General features: G+C 38.2%; 1 protein-coding gene across 1 annotated transcript in view; it reads right to left on the reverse strand.

Annotated features, from left to right (window-relative positions):
* The window catches only part of PARD3B (par-3 family cell polarity regulator beta), a 1,344,967-nt gene that overhangs the window by 54,213 nt on the left and 1,272,469 nt on the right, over window positions 1-18,285 (reverse strand). Inside the window, exon 21 of the mRNA XM_069075096.1 lies at window positions 15,959-16,038. Coding sequence (XP_068931197.1) covers window positions 15,959-16,038 — 80 coding nt within the window. The remainder of the gene's footprint in view (window positions 1-15,958; window positions 16,039-18,285) is intronic.

Here is an 18,285-nt window from a genome sequence, read left to right on the forward strand (position 1 = left end):
AAACAAATGACAGGCATTACTGGCGCCCATCACCGAGGAATTATTGCAGGACACCAGCTGCAGGTCATTCATGGTGGTGTCCCAATAACTAACATCTGCAAGAGGTTGAGTGGCCACCCTCTAGGGGAATGAGTTAGGTCTAGATGACAAGTCACATGGAAGGGCTGGCCTAGTCACACTGGACCTTCTGGGCAACCCTGACATGGCTTGTCCCAGAATACAGCGATAATATAATATAGCTTGTGACTCATTCTGTGTGTCATGCCTAAGTGAAATGTTTAAATGTACTTGTTGCCCATTCATACTGAGCACACTCTAAGGTACTTTGCGACATCTTTATTCTTTACAATCTCATGTTTTTCACTTTCTTATAGAATAAGCTGTTCATGGTCACCAGGCATTCCTGGAGTAGGCTCCCAATAGTAAGTTTCATTTGTCAGCTTTCTCCTTTCAAAAGGATAATTTTGCTGCCATATGCATAACATTGTGGTTATGATTTTAGAAATGCTGGAAAAAAAAGAGAATCTTCCCCTTTGTTATCTGGTGAAATTGTCAACACATTTTAATATACAAATATCTTCCTACTAGGATTTTTCATAAAATTGCTTATTATGTATTGTCAGCTGCTTACAATACATGAGTCAATCTGCTGTCATTATGGTTTACTCCATGACATAGGGACAATCCAAGAAATTCATTTTAAGTATTGACAGAAGGACTGTTTATTTGCCTAAACTACAACCTGTGCCATTTCTATTTGGATAAGGATTAGAAATCACCTAATATTCATATGGCTATAATTATCTCATGTTCTAAAAATGTTTTCTTCAAAGGAACCATGTGAATTATAGCGTGTATATATGCATTATACATCATCATCATTATTATTGTTATTTACACCTGACAGATTGGAAAACTGAGGCACACAACATTAAATGGTTTTCCCATGGCCTTAGAATGAATTAATGTCAATGCTGAGACTTGAACTCAGGTCTTGTGAAACCATTAACAATCTCTTTCCTCATGCAATCCTCTTAATAAGGGTAAAGTACACTAAATTGTGCCCTAATTTTCTTAAAGAGTTGATGTGCTTCCCTAAATGTCTAATTTACTACCAGGCACTGGTGACTTAGACACTAGGGAGAATCTGGCTTATTATTTAATAACCAATGAGGCCAGCTGCTTCATTTCAAGAAATTAATGGACTTTAAAACCTTTCCATATTGTACCAACTGCTCTTCTCTCTGAATAGCCAAGTGACATTTATTAGAAAAGTTGATAAAATCCAAGCCCTGCAAACTTTGTGCTCACTAGCTCCCTCCATATTACCGCTGGATTCTTCTGGGACATCTGGTCATTTTTTTTTCTTTAACTGTCCCTGTTGATTCAAATATTTTCTTTGCTGAATTTTCTGTAGTTATTCCCTTGGAGAAAGCAAAAGGTGGCCTTGACAGCTGTATTCCATGAGTTGATGGCTTGACCCCTGACCTTCTCCACTTCTTAAGGAATGTCTTTCAGTATTAAGCCTAATTTGACTGAGACAGTAAGCAGCCTGTTAGTTTCAGGTTATCCCCATTCCATCTACACGAAGCTGAAATGACTCGTTTATGTTTAAAACAACCACCTCCATTTTAGAAAATGGTTTATGTAACCATCTCTCTCTTCCTACAGAAATTCCCTCCTGCTAAGCTAAGAGCTGAAAGAAATTTTTGGCTTTAAGTCTATATTGTGAAATATAGTTATAGTAACCCTTGGATTTTCACCTTTGATCCATCCATCTTTTATACAAAAATGCATTGAAATCATCATCATCATCTTCACGCTGTATTTTCACCTGTAACTAATATCTATTTCTTTAGGAATAAACCAGGCTCTTACTTTCCAATGGCACACAAGTAACTATTTTTGTGAAATGACCACCAACGACATATACTAATGAAACAGTACCACCACAAATGTTCCTGTAATGGAGGGTGAAGAATGACATGAGAGTTCAGGGGAGAGAGGAATGACAGCCAGGAAAACTCACCATCTTGCCTCCATTTCAGAGAAAGCCTTCACAGAAGAGGCAGTATTTCAAGAGAGACTAGACTCAAGAGGCCTTTAAAGCTCTGTGGTTTACAGACAGGACCCCCCTGAAAGACCTGTACTTAATTCCGAATTTCTTTACAGAGAGGATGATTTGATTGTGACCCTGTCACTTTTAGAACCTGTGTTTCCAGGGAGCTCAGGAATTCCAAAGCTGATATGTGCTCCGCAGGGTATTAGGTTGTCTAATGCACCTTCCCTCCCTCACCAATCCAAAGCATTCTAAGACCTGGTGCTATATTATGAGATGACAACGACACATAAAATGGAAGGCAGGGGTCATGTCATCTTGCCATGATTGGTAGACATCATGAGATAACAAGCAGGTAAACTGATTGTGGTACAATGGATTGGGAGTCAGAAGGTCCAGCTCTGTCCCAAATTAGGCACTTAGTCAGTGAGCAAATCACAATCTTCTGGGCCTTACTTTATGAAACTGAATTCTAGAATTTGAGCTCTCCTTACCATTTCTAAAATGTCCCAAGTTCTACCTCCTATGTGAGGTCTTTCCTGATTCTCTAACTGCTAGCTCTCAGAGTTACTTAGCATTTACTTTGGATATATTTTGGTTCAGTCTCTACCACGTATTGACCATGTGACTCTGGGTAGCACTTAGCCATACACTCCAGACTGCAAGTGGAACCAGATTAAAATGTGATTGGGAAATATTAAATCTCATAGATTGAACAACAATAGGTCCCTGCCCAAGTATCACTTAATGGTCATTTTTTGGGCCCTCCTGGCTCAAAGTGAATGTCAATAGTAACTGCTTCTCTTTTGGCCAGAAACCCTTGAGGGCCTTCCCCTCCCAGTTTGATTTTTTTTAATTAAAGGAGGCATCCCTTGACTCATTTCTTAAAGAGGACTATTCACTGAATGGGAGTTGCCTCACTCAAGGTGAGAACCTGAAAAGACCTTAGCTTAAAAGGGTCAGGGTCTCCCATTGCATGCTGAGACATCTTCAGTCATCCTGATGGATATCTGGCCACTGGACCCAGATGGCTGTGGAGGAGAAAGTGAGGCTGGTGACCTTGCACAGCCCTCCCTCACTCAAATCAAAGTCAATTGCAAGTTATGTCATTATCTCCCTGATGTCCTTTTTGAGAACCAGGGACAAACCATACAATCACAAGTTACAAGTATGAATGCTGCTGGGTAGTATGAACCTTTCAAAATGATTACGTTGATTTGTACTAATAATGGAATATAAAGATCCCCCTGTATTGGCTTGGTTTTTGGTGTTAAAACCCAGAACTTGTTAATCCCACTTGTGGGATGGAGCTGTAGATTTGGAGAGACACAAGAGAGAGGCAGAAGAACTTTTTGGAAGCAGCACCCTTTTGGAGGCAGAGAGAGACTGAGAGGATTTCTGAGGGCCACTTTGAATTGCCCAGGACTTTTGAGAGCTGCCACCCAGAGCTGCTGAAGACTGAGGAGACATAGCTGTTTTGCTGGTACTTTGTCTGTCTGTTTTGATGTTGTTTTGCCAGATTTGTCCACTGGTGAAAGACAGTCCTGTTGTTGCAGAAGTTCTGGAACCTGGCTGTTGGTTAAGAGCTTCTGAGACTGTTCTGCAGACTAATGTAATATAAAGCCAAGCAAAGTCAACTTCCCAAGGTTCAAAATACCAGCATAGGTACTCTCCATTTTATTCAGTGACAAATTAAGAACAGAGAACATCAAAATATGACATCATTCAAAATACAGCATTTACTAAGTGTGATTAAATAATCTCCAAGTACTACCTGAGTTAATCAAGTACTACCCCACCCCAGGATGTTACATTCATTTAATCAATTACAAAGTCCCTGTTCTAAATACTACTCTACCCCTAGGTGTAATGGGAATGTAAATTTTAAAGATCTTCCCTGCCCCTAGGCTAAAGTGCCCCTGAAGCCTGGGGTAGGAGGCTTGTTTTTCAGTAGATACTTTTTGATTGGCCAGTGGGTCCAAAAGGTTGTTACATTCTCTGAGCCAGGAGAAGGCTATATAAGCCCTGATGTGAGGCTTTGTTTTGGGGCTCACTTTGAGAAGTGTTCTGTGATTTGATCAGATGAAACTCTGGAAAGCTGTTGTCCAGAGCGCCCCGGCTTTGAAACCCAGATGTTGTTTGGTATGGATGTAATGGTTGGACAGTTTGGAAAGCTGTCTACTTGATCTATTTCTGTCTTGATAATTCTGCCTGTATACTTTGAAGTTCGGGGTGCTGACCTTTTCCCCCTGAACAAGGTAAACGATATATATCTGACTGATTAAAGTAAGCTTGTTAACCCATTTTGAGTTGCTTTCCTTTATCAAAGCAGATCCAAGAACCTGTGGTGGCAGCAAACCCTGAGGACGTTTGGGGTGCTTGCTGCTACACTAGGCTGTACCTTCATTTAGTCTATCACAAAGCCCCTCTTCTCAAATGGAGATTAGTTTCCAATCATAAGTAAAGCACATTCATTTGTTCAATCATAGAACACAAAAAGGTCAAAAGTTCCCCACCCTTGGATCACAATTGAATCTACCCCAGAGTTACAACAAGTTTAAGCACAGCACTTAATACCCAAATGGAGGTCTTTTCTTCATCTTGACAAGAGGCAAGTTCTCAGCAATCTTTGTTCCTGGGGAGACAAAACTTATCAAGGCCACAAGATACATTGCCAGTGTCTTCATTAATTCATCCTCTGTCTTCAGAACAGTCCTAGGACCCCTGAAAACATTAGTAAAACCCTCTTCCAGGATTTCTGTAAACATACAACAAGAAAATCCTTCTTCAGGGCTTTGGAACCAACAGCCAGGTTCTAGAACTTCTGCAACAACAGGACTGTCTTTCACCAGTGGACAAATCTGGCAAAACAACATCAAAACAGACAGACAAAGTACCAGCAAAACAGCCATGACTCCTCAGTCCTCAGCAGCTCTGGGTGGCAGCTCTCAAAAGTCCTGGGCAATTCAAAGTGGCCTTCAGAAATCCTCTCAGTCTCTCTCTCTGCCTCCAAAAGGGTGCTGCTTCCAAAAAGTTCTTCTGCCTCTCTCTTGTGTCTCTCCAAATCTACAGCTCCATCCCACAAGTGGGATTAACAAGCTCTGGGTTTTAACACCAAAAACCAAGCCAATACAGGGGGATCTTTATATTCCATTACTATTACATGATTTAAGAACCAAATGACCACTATGTGATTCAAATGCCATATATATAATCCTGGCTCTTCCTTTTGACTTTACTAGTTCTGTCCATGGTGCTGTCACACATTTGAACCCATGTTTGAAACCTTGGTGCCATTTTAAATTTTGGTTTCTTTCTCACCTCCCATATCCATGAAGTTACCATGTCTGTCAGTTCTATACACCTAACATCTCTTGTTTCCATTGACTCCTCTCTGGCACCAGGGTCACTACTTTAACATAGATAGACACTCACTCCCAATGTACTCAGGTGATCACAATAATCAATTCCTAATTCAATTCAATTCAATTCATTTCAATTTAACAATCAGCCTTCGTATGGGCACCTTCCTCCCATTTTCAATCCAGTCATTATATTGTTGCTAGAATAATCTTTCTTATGTATAAACCTGGTCATGTACTCCTCTGCTCAAAGATCTTCCATGACTGTCTGATACCTACCAGGAAAAGTTTAAATTGCTTCCCATAGTACTTAAGATTCATCACAGTCTGATGCCACTCTAACTTCCTGGTCTTATCTCATATTACTCCTCTTTATGTTCCATGATCCAGCCAGACTGGTCTACTTGTCTCCCCAATACACTTGTGCCTTTGTTCATGTTGTTTTCTACAACTGGACCACTGGCCTTTCCCCTCTTTGTCATCCTTTAAAGATCAACTCATATGACACCTTCTCCAAGAAACCTTCCCTGTCTCAACCACACCTCTGGGGGGTAACAGCCTTCTCTCTTTAGACCTCACCTGCACAAAAAACTACTTTATTTAGAGTTTCTACAATGTCCTTTTTATGCATTATTGTGTGTTACAGGTAGAATGTAAGAAACTTTTTTTTTTTTACAGACTGCTTTCATTTGTTGTATTTGTACCTTCAGGGCCAGCATAGTGCCTAAATGTAATAAGGATTTAATAAATTCTTATTGATTGATTCCTTATTATGGTTATCTGAACTACATCTCATTCTCCATTAGACTGCAAGTTCCTTAAAAGCAGGCAAAATATCTTATCTAAATTTGCATCTCATCAGGCTCTAGCCTCCTGCTCTACATGTGTAAATGAATGAATGATGGATTGAATGAAAGAAAAAGCATTTCTTAAATACTTAGTATGCACCTAATACTGTACTAAGTGCTAGGGAGAAAGACAGGCTTGTCCTGTGTTTCAAAGAACTCTCATTCTAATTGGGTAAAGCACAACATACAGGAGGGTGCAGCTGAAGGGGAGGTGGAAAGATCTGGAAGGATCAGTAGGGTAGATGGCAGAGTGTAATAGCAGGTGGTAGTGTCTGGAGGTCTGGAGGGTACAGGGACAGGGCAGAATGGAAGGTTTGAGGACCTTAGAATATAGTGACAGGGCATAGTCTTAAGACAGAAGGACTGTACATGGTGAGACCTAGCTCATCCAAATAGTGGGACTATCCATGATGTTCTTATTGCCTGGCCATCATATGGGATCTGGGTCACCTAGGGGTCAGGAAAGGGGTGAAATAAAAGGGTGGAAAAAAAAGTCTCTGTTGTTGAGGATCTTCTCTTCTTGGATAACACATGGGGTCTGAGTAGCTTGAGAAATGGGGGAGGAGCAGAGGAAAGGGATAGGAGAAGGGTATCCCCACCGGTGATACCATGTTTTGCAGCACACAGTGGACATTTGATAAATATTGAATGAAATTTCATTTCTGGAATTCCACTAATTTAGTCATATGTATATGTATATATTTGTATATATATATATGTATGTATATTTCATTTAAGCTGGAGTCTTAATTATTTCATCTTTCTCTACCTCACAACAAGGCAACCTTAGAGTCAATTCAAAGTACATGTCCCAGGATTTTAAAATGGACTAAGGCATTTTCACTCCTGCTGAAACCATCTTAAAACAGGGATGGGTATTTGTTAGCCCCTTTGATCGTTTTAGAGTGTCTGCCTTCAGTCTGAGTTTTCTCTCTAGTTTTAGGATATGGTTGGATAGCATTGTAATATCACCTTTGGAATTTTTCACCTGCATATTCCAGAGCTAAGTGGTACAGTGGATAGAATGCTAGGCCTGGAGTTCCCACCTCAGATACTTAGTAGCTGTGTGACCCAGGGCAAGTCATTTCTAACCATCATTTGCTTCAATTTCCTCAGCTCCAAAATGGGGATAATGATAGCCCCCATGTCAAAGTATTGGGAAGAACAAGTGAGAGATTTGTGAAGTGCTCAGCACAGCTAAGTGATACAGTGGATAGAATGTCAGACCTGGAAGGTTCATCTTCACAAGTTCAAATCTGACCTTAGATACTTGCTAGATGTGTGACCCCGGGCAAGTCACTTAACCCTGTTTATTTCAGTTTCCTCATCTCTCAAATGAAATGGAGAAGGAAATGGCAAACCACTCCAGTATCTTTGCCAAGAAACTCCCAAATGAGGTCGTGAAGAGGTTGGACATGTTTGAAATGAATGAACAACAATAAACGCATGTTCTCTTCCCCTTCATTATGTTAAATTAGAATGAACCTCTTAATACTGCACCACCACCCCCATTCAAAAGGGGAAAAAAAACCCTGGAAGCAAAGTGTGATTCCTTTGATTGGGGAATGTCTGAACAAATTGTGGAATATGAATGTAACAGAAAACAATGATTACATTGGATATGAGACACAAATGAAGAAAATAATTAATATGAGATACAAATATAAGGAATTCAGTGAAGCAAGGGAGAATTTGTATGAACTTATGAAGAGCAAGAAAAACAGAAGCAGGAGAACAATATATACAGCAATGTATATACTGACTACAATAATGTCAATGAAAACAATACTTAAAGGCATTTGGGGACTCCAATTACTTAAAATGACCACTTTTAGTTTTGGATAACACACTTCCCTCCTTTTAGTACAGCAAAAGCAGGGCTTACAGGTAGAGAATATTGTAAACACTGTGTGATGAGATGGCGTTGTCAGCTTTGCTTAACTATTTTTCTTTGTGCAAAGAGAGTTTGACTGAGGATTGGGGGGAACTATGTCGAGAAATTACTATGGTGGAAAGAGGCATCAATACAATTTGGATTTGTAAGAGGGAACCAATTCATTTCACTCTAAATTATTACCATATTACATTTCTGTTTTATGTGGAACATATAGCTTTCTGTTAAAGTCTTAGAACAGAAGAGGTTGGGTGGTGTAGTGAATAGAGCACTGGCCCTGGAGTCAGGAGGACCTGAGTTCAAATCCAGTTTCAGAAACTTAACTCTAACTAGCCCTGTGACCTTGGGCAAGTCACTTAACCCCAACTGCCCTGCTTCCCCCCCTCCAAAAAGTAAAAATAAATAAATAAATGAATGAATAGATAAATAAAGTCTTAGAACTATAACCCAGAGAGAAATGATCATAAAATATTGCCAGTCTCTTCCCATGCTATAAACAATACACATCCATACCCCTCCACACACCCACACACCCAATCAGAAAATTCTCAACAAGCTGTGGGACCTGGTTTAATAGGAGTAGTGTGGTCGCCTGAAGATGACACCACGGTGAGGCCGAAACACATGGAACTCAGAGAGAGAAACAATAGCCAGTGGTACGTGAAATGAAGACAGGGGGAAGTAGTGTGTAGCATCAGAATGGCATAGTGAGGAAAACATTTCAGCACTGTCAAGAAACTCACCACAACAATCATTCCCACTGCAATAAGCTCTTGGAGGCAGATGGTAGAGTGACAATAAAATAGTCAAACATCAAGAACTGCCAGAGAATATAATGTGAGGAATTATATGAGGTTCTGGGCTTTGAAAGGCAAGCAGCTGCCTAGGTACAAAAGAATGTTGGTGGTGTTTTTTTTATTGGTCTGGGGCATGTGGAGGAGAAGGAAGGGGAAAATAAATATTTAATCTATTTTAAATGTATTCTGACAATAAAAATCTGAAGTGTTTCAAGTTAAAATTAATTATAATATTAGGACATTAAAATAATATAATATGAAATAGTAATATAATAAAACAATAATCACTATCCTTTTGATACAGTGATCCCACTCCTGAGCACAAACCCCAAGGAGGCCAAAGACAGAAAATAAAGAGCTACAAATAAAATGAATGTCTCCCCATTGGGGAATAGCCAAACACATTAAGGTAGATGGTACAATGGAATATCATTGCATCATAAAAAATGATGAAGATGAGGAATTTGAAGAACCATGGCAAGATTTCTATAAACTCACACAAAGCAAAGCAGGCAGAGCCAAGAGAAAAATAAAGAGAACTCTAATAGTGTAAACAAAAACAATATTAAAAGGCAGTTTAATTCAGATTAATTAATTGCAATGGCCAATTTTAGTCCCAGAGAATAGATGATATAATATGCTTCCCTACTCCTCAGTAGAGGGGAGAAGGGATTATGGGTATAAAATATTGCATGTACTGTTAGATAAGGTGGTTTCCCTGGTTGGTATTGCTTAATTGTTTTTCTTTGTCACAAGGGAGGGTTTGATTGTACGTATACGAGGAGTTATGTGGGAAAATGACTATGATTTATAAAACAAAAAGGCATTATCTTTGTCTTTGATTAGCACATCTAATCATTTCAGAAATTGTTCTCAACAGTGGAAAAGCAAAGGTAAAATGTGAAAATGCTAGATCTAATTTGAATATAAAATGTTGATGTAATATATCAGAATTGAAATGAATGCATTAAAAGAGGGATATAAAGGCATTAATAAAGATATTTTCAAATGAATATGTATTCTCCTAAAAATAATCTTTAATTTGAAAAAAGTATAATAGCTTAGAATATGTTGTGAAGAAGTAGGAAAAAAGTAGAAGACAATAGAATTTAATGCACACAGTCAGCCCAGATTTAGTCACAACTGCTTTAGGGATACCTTCACTTTAGGGATATCACTAAACCTCTAACTAAACTTTTAATGGAAAGCTGCCACTGAATAATTGATGTCACTTGTCCTAGCTGGCATTGAGGATATATCAAATACAAGGAAATGACCAAGACATTGATGAAAATTGACTTTTATCTGAGGAACTAAGTGACATTTAAAAAATGATAGGGCTCTAACATTAACCCCTACTGTTTGGCTTCTATCAGGTGTTAAGTCCCAGTGAATTTTGCATTTTCAGGAACCTTGGAATTAACAAAGGAGATGGGTTAATGTTTTAAAAAAGACGAGAGTACTGCTAATTCATCATTTTCATTTCTTTTTCTCTGCACTGAGTGCCAGTCAAATAGGCGACTGACAGAATCAGATTTTTAGCTTAGGGACCCTGATTGAAAAGGAGGAGGAAGTTTATTTGCTGGTCTTTTCTACATGAGCTTCATTGGCTTTTCAAAAAAAAAATTACACTCTGAAATATGCAGATAGACAGGACAAGCTTTCCAGATTATCTGAGTGTATTACTTTAAAATTAGTGCCAGTGATAGGTTTTGTTTTTGTGCTCATAAAAGGGGGTTTTCAAGGACAGGAAGGGATAACAAAACAATGCTTCATCACTAAGGAAGATGCTGGAGACTGATGGATAGCTGGCAGAACAAAGATGAACTGGTATGTATCTCTAGCCTAGGGAGGTGTGAAAGAAAAGTCACTACAGTTTAAGGAGCTTCAAACAAGTTGAACCTTCAAAATATCCATTGTGACTGAAATGGAGAGTTTCAAAAACATCATGTTTGACAGATCAATATTATGGCCTGGTGGCAAAGTGAAAGTACTTAATGAAGCAGCTTTGGAATATTGATTACTTTGGTGAGAAATGGCTGAGAAAGCTAGGTGACAGAATGGACAGAATGTTGAACTTGGAGTCAAGAAGTTCAGGGTTCAAATTTTGTTTCAGACACTTACTATCTATGTCACCCTAGGTAAGTCACTTAACTCCTCTCACTCTTAATTTCCTAATTTATAAAATGAGGAGAATAATAGCATTTATTTCATAGCATTGCTGCAAGTTTCAAATGAAATAATATATGTATACTGTGTAATCTTAAAATGTTTTATGTATTATATATGCATATCCTAGTTGCTGTTGCTACAACAGCTACTACTATTGTTTTTTATTATTATATCTATACAGATAAATGTGTGTATTTTTTTTTATTGTGGTAGCTTTCATTTGTCTCTTTAATTATCATTCAGGTTATCTTCAGCCAAAGAATGGCACTGGTATTACTGGGGAGCTTTGTAAAAATGCAATGTCCTTGCCATCTGCTTTCCACATGCTATAACATAATTCTGGGCTGGTCAAGGGAAATTCGATAGCAGTGAGTAAGACAGAAGTTAACTGGAGAAGTGAATAAGAGAAATCTGAGAGGGACCGGCTCTTTAGGTAGTGATTAAATGCTTGTAAAGTAATCAGAAGATGACTAGACAGCATGCTTTGGGGAGAGTATCCCAGAGCAGACAAGTGTACATAGCTTCCCAGCTTCAAGGTTGACCATATACTCCTGGAACCCTACTGAAGGAGGACAAAAATATACACAGACACCAAAGTAGCATGCAACAAAACATGACTGAAATGTTAAAACGGAAGTGTAGCCTTATGGTGCGTATCCTGATCTGGACACAAATGTATTCAATGCTGAAAAAGGGAGAACAAGCCTGGAAAGCAAATTTACTTTTAAGCTCCAAGGAAGTGAGTGTTAGCTGTTTGCTCCTTCTATCCTAATTCAGAATTGGTATGCTGCTTCTCATTACACAGGCAAGTCAGAGGCGGCTTGAGATGTTCCAGAGAGAATTTTTTTTTCTCCCCAAATAACTTATGCTATGTGTAAAAGGACAACATAATTCCTGGGAACAAAATAGGGTGTGATCCGGTTCTTGCTTACCCCCAGCCTTGGCAAATGCAGTGCTTCTCTGGTAGGGAAGGCTTTGTGCTGCCATCCACCCCAGAATATATATTAGAATCTTTCTCAGGCTACTTAGCGTCTTCTCTTCCTTAACTCAGAAGTTGCATATTTTCAAGTCCCAGGAGGGTTCTAATAAAACAGAATTGCCTCTTTAGTAGGTGTACTATTAATGTTCTTCTGTCACTTATGGATCAAAACTGTTTCATTTTTCAAATGAAGGATCCAAGGGAATTAAGAGATTGATTTTCTGAGACAGCACTTGGAAGATGATTAAAAGCTGTAATATAGATGTATAAGCTACACATGAGTATTATTTCCTATATTTAATTGATATTGCTTCATCAGGAGGGCATGTGCTGCTTTTCCAGCCACAGGAATCATAGGATCATAGACTCAGATGTGGAAGGGACCTTACAGGTCATCTTGTCCAATTCCCTCACATTACAGATGAAGAAACTGAGACGCAGAAAGGCAACTCACCCAAGGTTATATATGTAGTGCCTAAGCCAGGATTTGAACCCAAGGTACTCTGATTTCAGAGTCAGTATTTTTTGTACCATTCTGGTACAACATTTTTTCTTCCTCTACTCACACCAGTCTGGTTGTACTTGTGAATGATGTCATACTTTAAGACACTTGGCTGGGCTTAGGGATATGCTGCCATAGAAAGTTTATTGGCCCACACAATCGATCAAATCTTGGTTTCCTTAATGATGTTCTCTCTTACCAATGGGATCCATCAGCCAGCCACCAACAAAGCTATAGATCATATCTATGTGGCCATCATGGATTATGAATCTGACTCTGTGATGGACAATCTTAGTCTTTAGCCAGAAGCCCAGGCTTGGGTCCTAATGGAGAAGGAATTACTTTTTGTGCTCCCAGGGGATAAGACTTCTCTGAATGGCAAAATCAAAGCTTATATGAAGACATAGTGTGTTGAAATGACTGTGTAGAGAAAAGCTTGGGAGCAAACATCCGTTTTCATGATGTATTTGCCTCCCAGCTTTATTGGAGCCAATATTTTCAATGAAAAGGAGACAGTAAAAAATATGTATATTTACTGTTCTCATATTATCCTGGCCTTGGAAATAGCCATTTGCATGCTCACCCAGGAAAAATAATAATAATTCCTACTGAGCAAATAGAAAGTGATGCTATGTGAATTTCCTCTGATTTGCCTATGAAAATAAATTATTAGTGGTGGTGGTGGTGGTGGTGGTAGTAATAGGACTGGTTAGAGTATTTGTTCTGGTGAATGTCTTATGCTCATTTACTAGGCCATGTACTTATTTCCAGAACTGTACTCAAAGGAGTAAAAGGAAAAAAAAATCTTGCAGGTACTAAGAATGTTCTTTTTTCTTCTTTTCCATTATTTTGAAAGTACATCAACAGGTTACATGCGCCCATTTTAAAGATACTAATACCTCTCTCCCCTGCCCTAGTAAAGTTTCCTGGCACCATTTTGGTCCCAGCAATGAATTCATTGGGAAGTATTTTCCTTTTGATTCTATGCCTTCAGATTTTAAGGACAAACCAACATGCTGGAGTGTATTTTGAATGCTAACAAGGTACTCACGCTAACAAAGAGACTCCAAACAAACCCATTGCCCATTAAGTTTCTTCTAAGGCTGGCATTTCTTTTCAACTGACAGAATTATCACAATTTTTAATTAAAAATTTAACTTCATAAATATTTTAAAGCTCCTTCCTTCTTTTGTGGAGAAAGGACAAGAGGAGATGTATTATTCTTCAGTTCTGAAAAAAGGGAGACAACGTGCCTCAATTAACTAGATAGTTAAACCTGAGGGGGGAAAAGGATCCTCAAAGCAAGGAAAATGCCCTGGGCATTTAAACAGAAAGTGGATGCTCTATCCAAGTTAGCTGAGGTGCTTGGGAAATCCTCCCATCTCTCGGCATCCTTTTTGCTGTATACTCAATCATCTACAGATTTGAGAAAGTGCTCTGGGATTGTTTTGCATTTCCTTTTTAAGAAACTGATATAGTTAATTTAGTCTTATCTTCCTCATTAAAAAAACAAGAAACCATTCCAATGAACTCCTTTTCATATGTTTATCTAAATTCTGTTTTGTTTCCACCATGGCTACTACTGGTTGCCAGGTAGCAATGAAGGTCCTCTCACACGTGCATCTAATCATCGCTGCCATTGTGTGGATGTACTTTTTGTCAAAATTATTTTCATTAGAAACTGAACAATTCAGCCACTTTGCCGGAAGGATTTTTTTTTTTTTTGGTCAATTCACACATTCTGATCATACAGTCGCACAGAATACTGTGAATGTGATGCTTTTGTCAGAAAACTCCCTCCCCCAGTGTTTAATCCTAAAACGGACTTGTTTATATTCAACTATGATTTAAGCATTTCACTGCTTATAAGTGAAAAAAAAAACTGTTCTAGGATGTTTGGGGGACATTATGGCTAATAATTGTTAGGTTAGATTTCTTTAGAGATTTCGTTTTCTCTTGTTTGAAATGACTCTGTAGATCCATATTGTTCCATCCCTAGTCTCACACTAGTGAGGGCCATGTTTGTTGGTCGGGAAAGTATTTGACTACTTTTAGCTCTCTTTCCATCTGCCTTTAGTACAATCAACAGACCTCTATAGTAAAGTGTAGGCTGGCTCCCCATAAGAAACCAAACCAAACCCAAATAACAGTGGAAGAGAAGAGGAGAAAGCATGAGGGAGAGAGAATACATATAACATAGAGAGAAAATACAAATACATTTAGTTACAAGGAAGTCAGATTTATTGATTTGTTTTTAATTTGTGCTTTGGACAGTATACCTGTTCATTGTTTAAAACAATTATTGACTAGTTTGGGGATTTTTTTGACTTTTGGAGACCACTGTGCAACCTATAAAAGCAGGCCTGTTCTAGCATTGATGATTTTATTTTATTTTTTAAATTATATGCAAAATTTTGGCTAATACATTGTTCTCCATTGAGTCAAAGTAGGAACTACATTTCTGGGCAAAGACTTGGTTCAAGTCTGATGCTACTCAAATTGAAAAAATAGTATTTTTTTAATGAGCATTCACTCCTTTTAAAAGGTGAGATATTTCTTTATGTTTCTATTTTTTTTCTTTCTTAACTAGCTTTTCCTTGTTTCTTAGTCTAGCTATCTAATTCACACACAACAGAAATTGGCACATAGTCTTTGAAAGTTCTCATTTTGTCATGTCCTGCTAATATGAGACTGGAATTAGTCTTCGGTTAAGAGGAGAAGAGAGAAAGCCTTTGAGAATTTGATCTCATTTTCAAGGGTGTCCAGCTACGGCATAAGTGGATCATGTTATGATAGGACTGCCAGGCAAACTTTTCCCACATGGTTGTATTCATGTGTGTGCAACTTTTAAGAATATGTACCCTTTGGAGCAATATTTGGCTATTGCCACAGAGAATATGGTCACAGAATAATTCAAGTCAGTTTCATTTTACTCTCCTGTGGGATCCAGGGTCAAATTTTACCCTTTGCTAGTAACATTAAGCTCCAAGGTCAGTAAATACTCCTAGGCAACTTTCTGGACAAGAGATTTATTATGATATTGTCTCTGGACCTGATGCTCTATGCTTAGTGTCGTTTTTATAGCAATGGTTTAGAATTTCCGTTCAGCATCCAATATTCTTGCTGACATGTTCAATTGCAATGACATACTATTTTCTTCTCGCAAAACCCCCCACAAGTGTTTCAATTCTTAGCACAGTTGTGAAGACAGCGCCAAGGCTGCAGCAGAAGGCAATGGAAGGAAATCATACCATAATCCCTTATTTAAGAAGCTATTTCATGCAGATTACTCAAAAGGCTGCAGTTGAGAGTGAATTGGCAAAGGGATATGCCTCAGTGATCTACCTGGGTAAGGATGCACATTGTCTTTCCATCCCTTCAAAGCGGAGGTTGTGTGAATTCCCATCTGGACTTTTTCCAGACACCTGTGGAGAGAAAAGTAATTAGAGATGAAGATCAATTATAGACCCCAGATACTGACAAAGCATCTCAAAATTATAATCAGTGCTGTTGCTGCACGCCAAAAACCAACCATGGCAAAGCAGACTCAGAATGGTTACAAGGATTGACAATGAACTCATAAGGTACCTAACAACAGACTCAGTTCTTCCAGGCAAAAACTGGGATCCAAGTAATTTCCATTTCCCACAACCTGTCCTGGGATGGAACCCAGTATTTAAAAACTTGGTTTTTTCCAAAGAACTCTTATTTGACTAAATGGAAGTCCAACCAAGTAACAACTGCTTCAAGTGCTGCCTTCAGGAAAATCTCATTGGTTACTATGGTTGTTACTGAATTTCCTCCCTTTTGAATTCTATAGCACTTATAGTACTGACTTGTACTACTTATATTAACATTTTGTCACTATTTCTTTACACTGTATTGTTTATTGCCATTTCATTCATGCTTTATATTGTCAAATAGATTATAAGCCTGCTCCAAGGGCAGAGATTCTAATTCTGTTGGCACAATGCTGAGCATATAGTGAATGGCTGGTGGCTTACCAATTAACTGAGTGTATCATTCCCTCTCCTCTTACGCCCACAAATCATGGAGACATATTTACTGAAGGCCTAACTATGTGCCTGGCATTGAGCTTGGTGCTGCGGAAGATTCAAAAGAAGCATAAGACAGCTATTGTCTTCAAATAAGAAGATCAGAAGATAATAAGAGAGTAAACATTCACGAATAACATAATACACACAGCTAACATTTAGATATTGCTTTAAGACCTGTAAAGCTGTTTAAAAGTGCTGTTTTATTTGATTTTCATAATCTGTGAAGTAGATGTTCTTATCATTCCCATTTTACAGATGAGGATACTAAGACTGAGAGAGATTAGGGTCATACAACTTGTAAGTTTTAAAGGAAGGATTTGAACTTGGGTCTTTCTGACTATAAGAGGATCTCTGATTTCTTCCTTGAGTCTTCTCTTCAATGATGCTCTATCCACCTCATGGATAATTTAAAAGCTTAATTTAGATTTATATTTCAGATGTCAATGTTCTAATTGTATTGAACTTAGGGTGACTACATAAGCTTCTCAATGAAGCTCACAGAAATTTGAAACTGTTTTTCCCGCATAGGGTTAATTGTACATTGACCATAACGTAGAGCTGGACAAATAGCGTACTGAATTTTCCATCAATGTCCTGATCCTGAAAAGGCATGTTAGAGGGATAATGAGCTAGACTTGGATGTAAATAGCAAGAAGAGATTGGGTTGGGTCACATTTGAGAATCTGTGCTGTGCTTTCAAAGCTCCTCAGATGTTCACTGTTGCAAAAATGCATCACTTTTATATCAATATTTCAAATGTATTATAAAGTATAAACAGGCTTTAGTATGTTACCATTGATCACTTGAATGTGAAAAGTTGCACAAAATATGTGGAGATTTGCACGAAGAGGAAAGGCAGTTGATTAGTCATATATAATAGAATTGAGAGACAACAGATGGGCAGCCCAAGTGCTATATTAACACCGTCTATGGCAGTGTTGTCAAACAGATCCTAGACACTGCATATTGACTTAGAAAACCACAAATTAACATTATCTATGTTGTAGTATATTTTTATTTATTTTTTAAACATTTCCCAATTATATTTTAATCTGGTTCCAAGGCTACTACCATAGAACTTTGAAGACTCCTTGCCCCTGCACTTCTGTTGTAGATAGAAAAATAATAGGAGGAAAGCTCTGGGAATTTTAGGTAGATCCAATGTAAAGGATTTATGGGAAAATGTAAATATGCAAGGACTGCACAGGATCAAAAGATTATGAACTACATTGATAGAGGGAGTGTCTATAACAATAAAATCAGACTCAGTAAGGTCATATCTTATTGAGTCAATATCTCATTTGCATACTCTAAGTTTAAGTATATATAATAACAATTAATAATTGTATTCACAACAGAAGCTCAACAGTTAACATGTTAAAGATGAAAACAGATTCTCTTCTTCAGTTCCATTCATTTTTAACATTCCAGTTAGATGGGTTGACTTTACAAGTTGTCACCTTGGTTGTAAAAGGTTACATGAAACAGACTCTTCCAGTCAGAAGAAATCTGAGAGGCCATCTAGTCCAACTAGTACCTAAATGAGCATTACCCTCCTCACAAAGCTAACAAGTGCTCATCCTGTCTTTACTTAAAGTCCATCAGTAAGAGAAA

This window comes from Petaurus breviceps, unplaced genomic scaffold (assembly GCF_028583685.1).
Source record: "Petaurus breviceps papuanus isolate PSGF00001 unplaced genomic scaffold, PetGlider_PUasm1.0 90903, whole genome shotgun sequence".
NCBI lineage: Eukaryota > Metazoa > Chordata > Mammalia > Diprotodontia > Petauridae > Petaurus > Petaurus breviceps.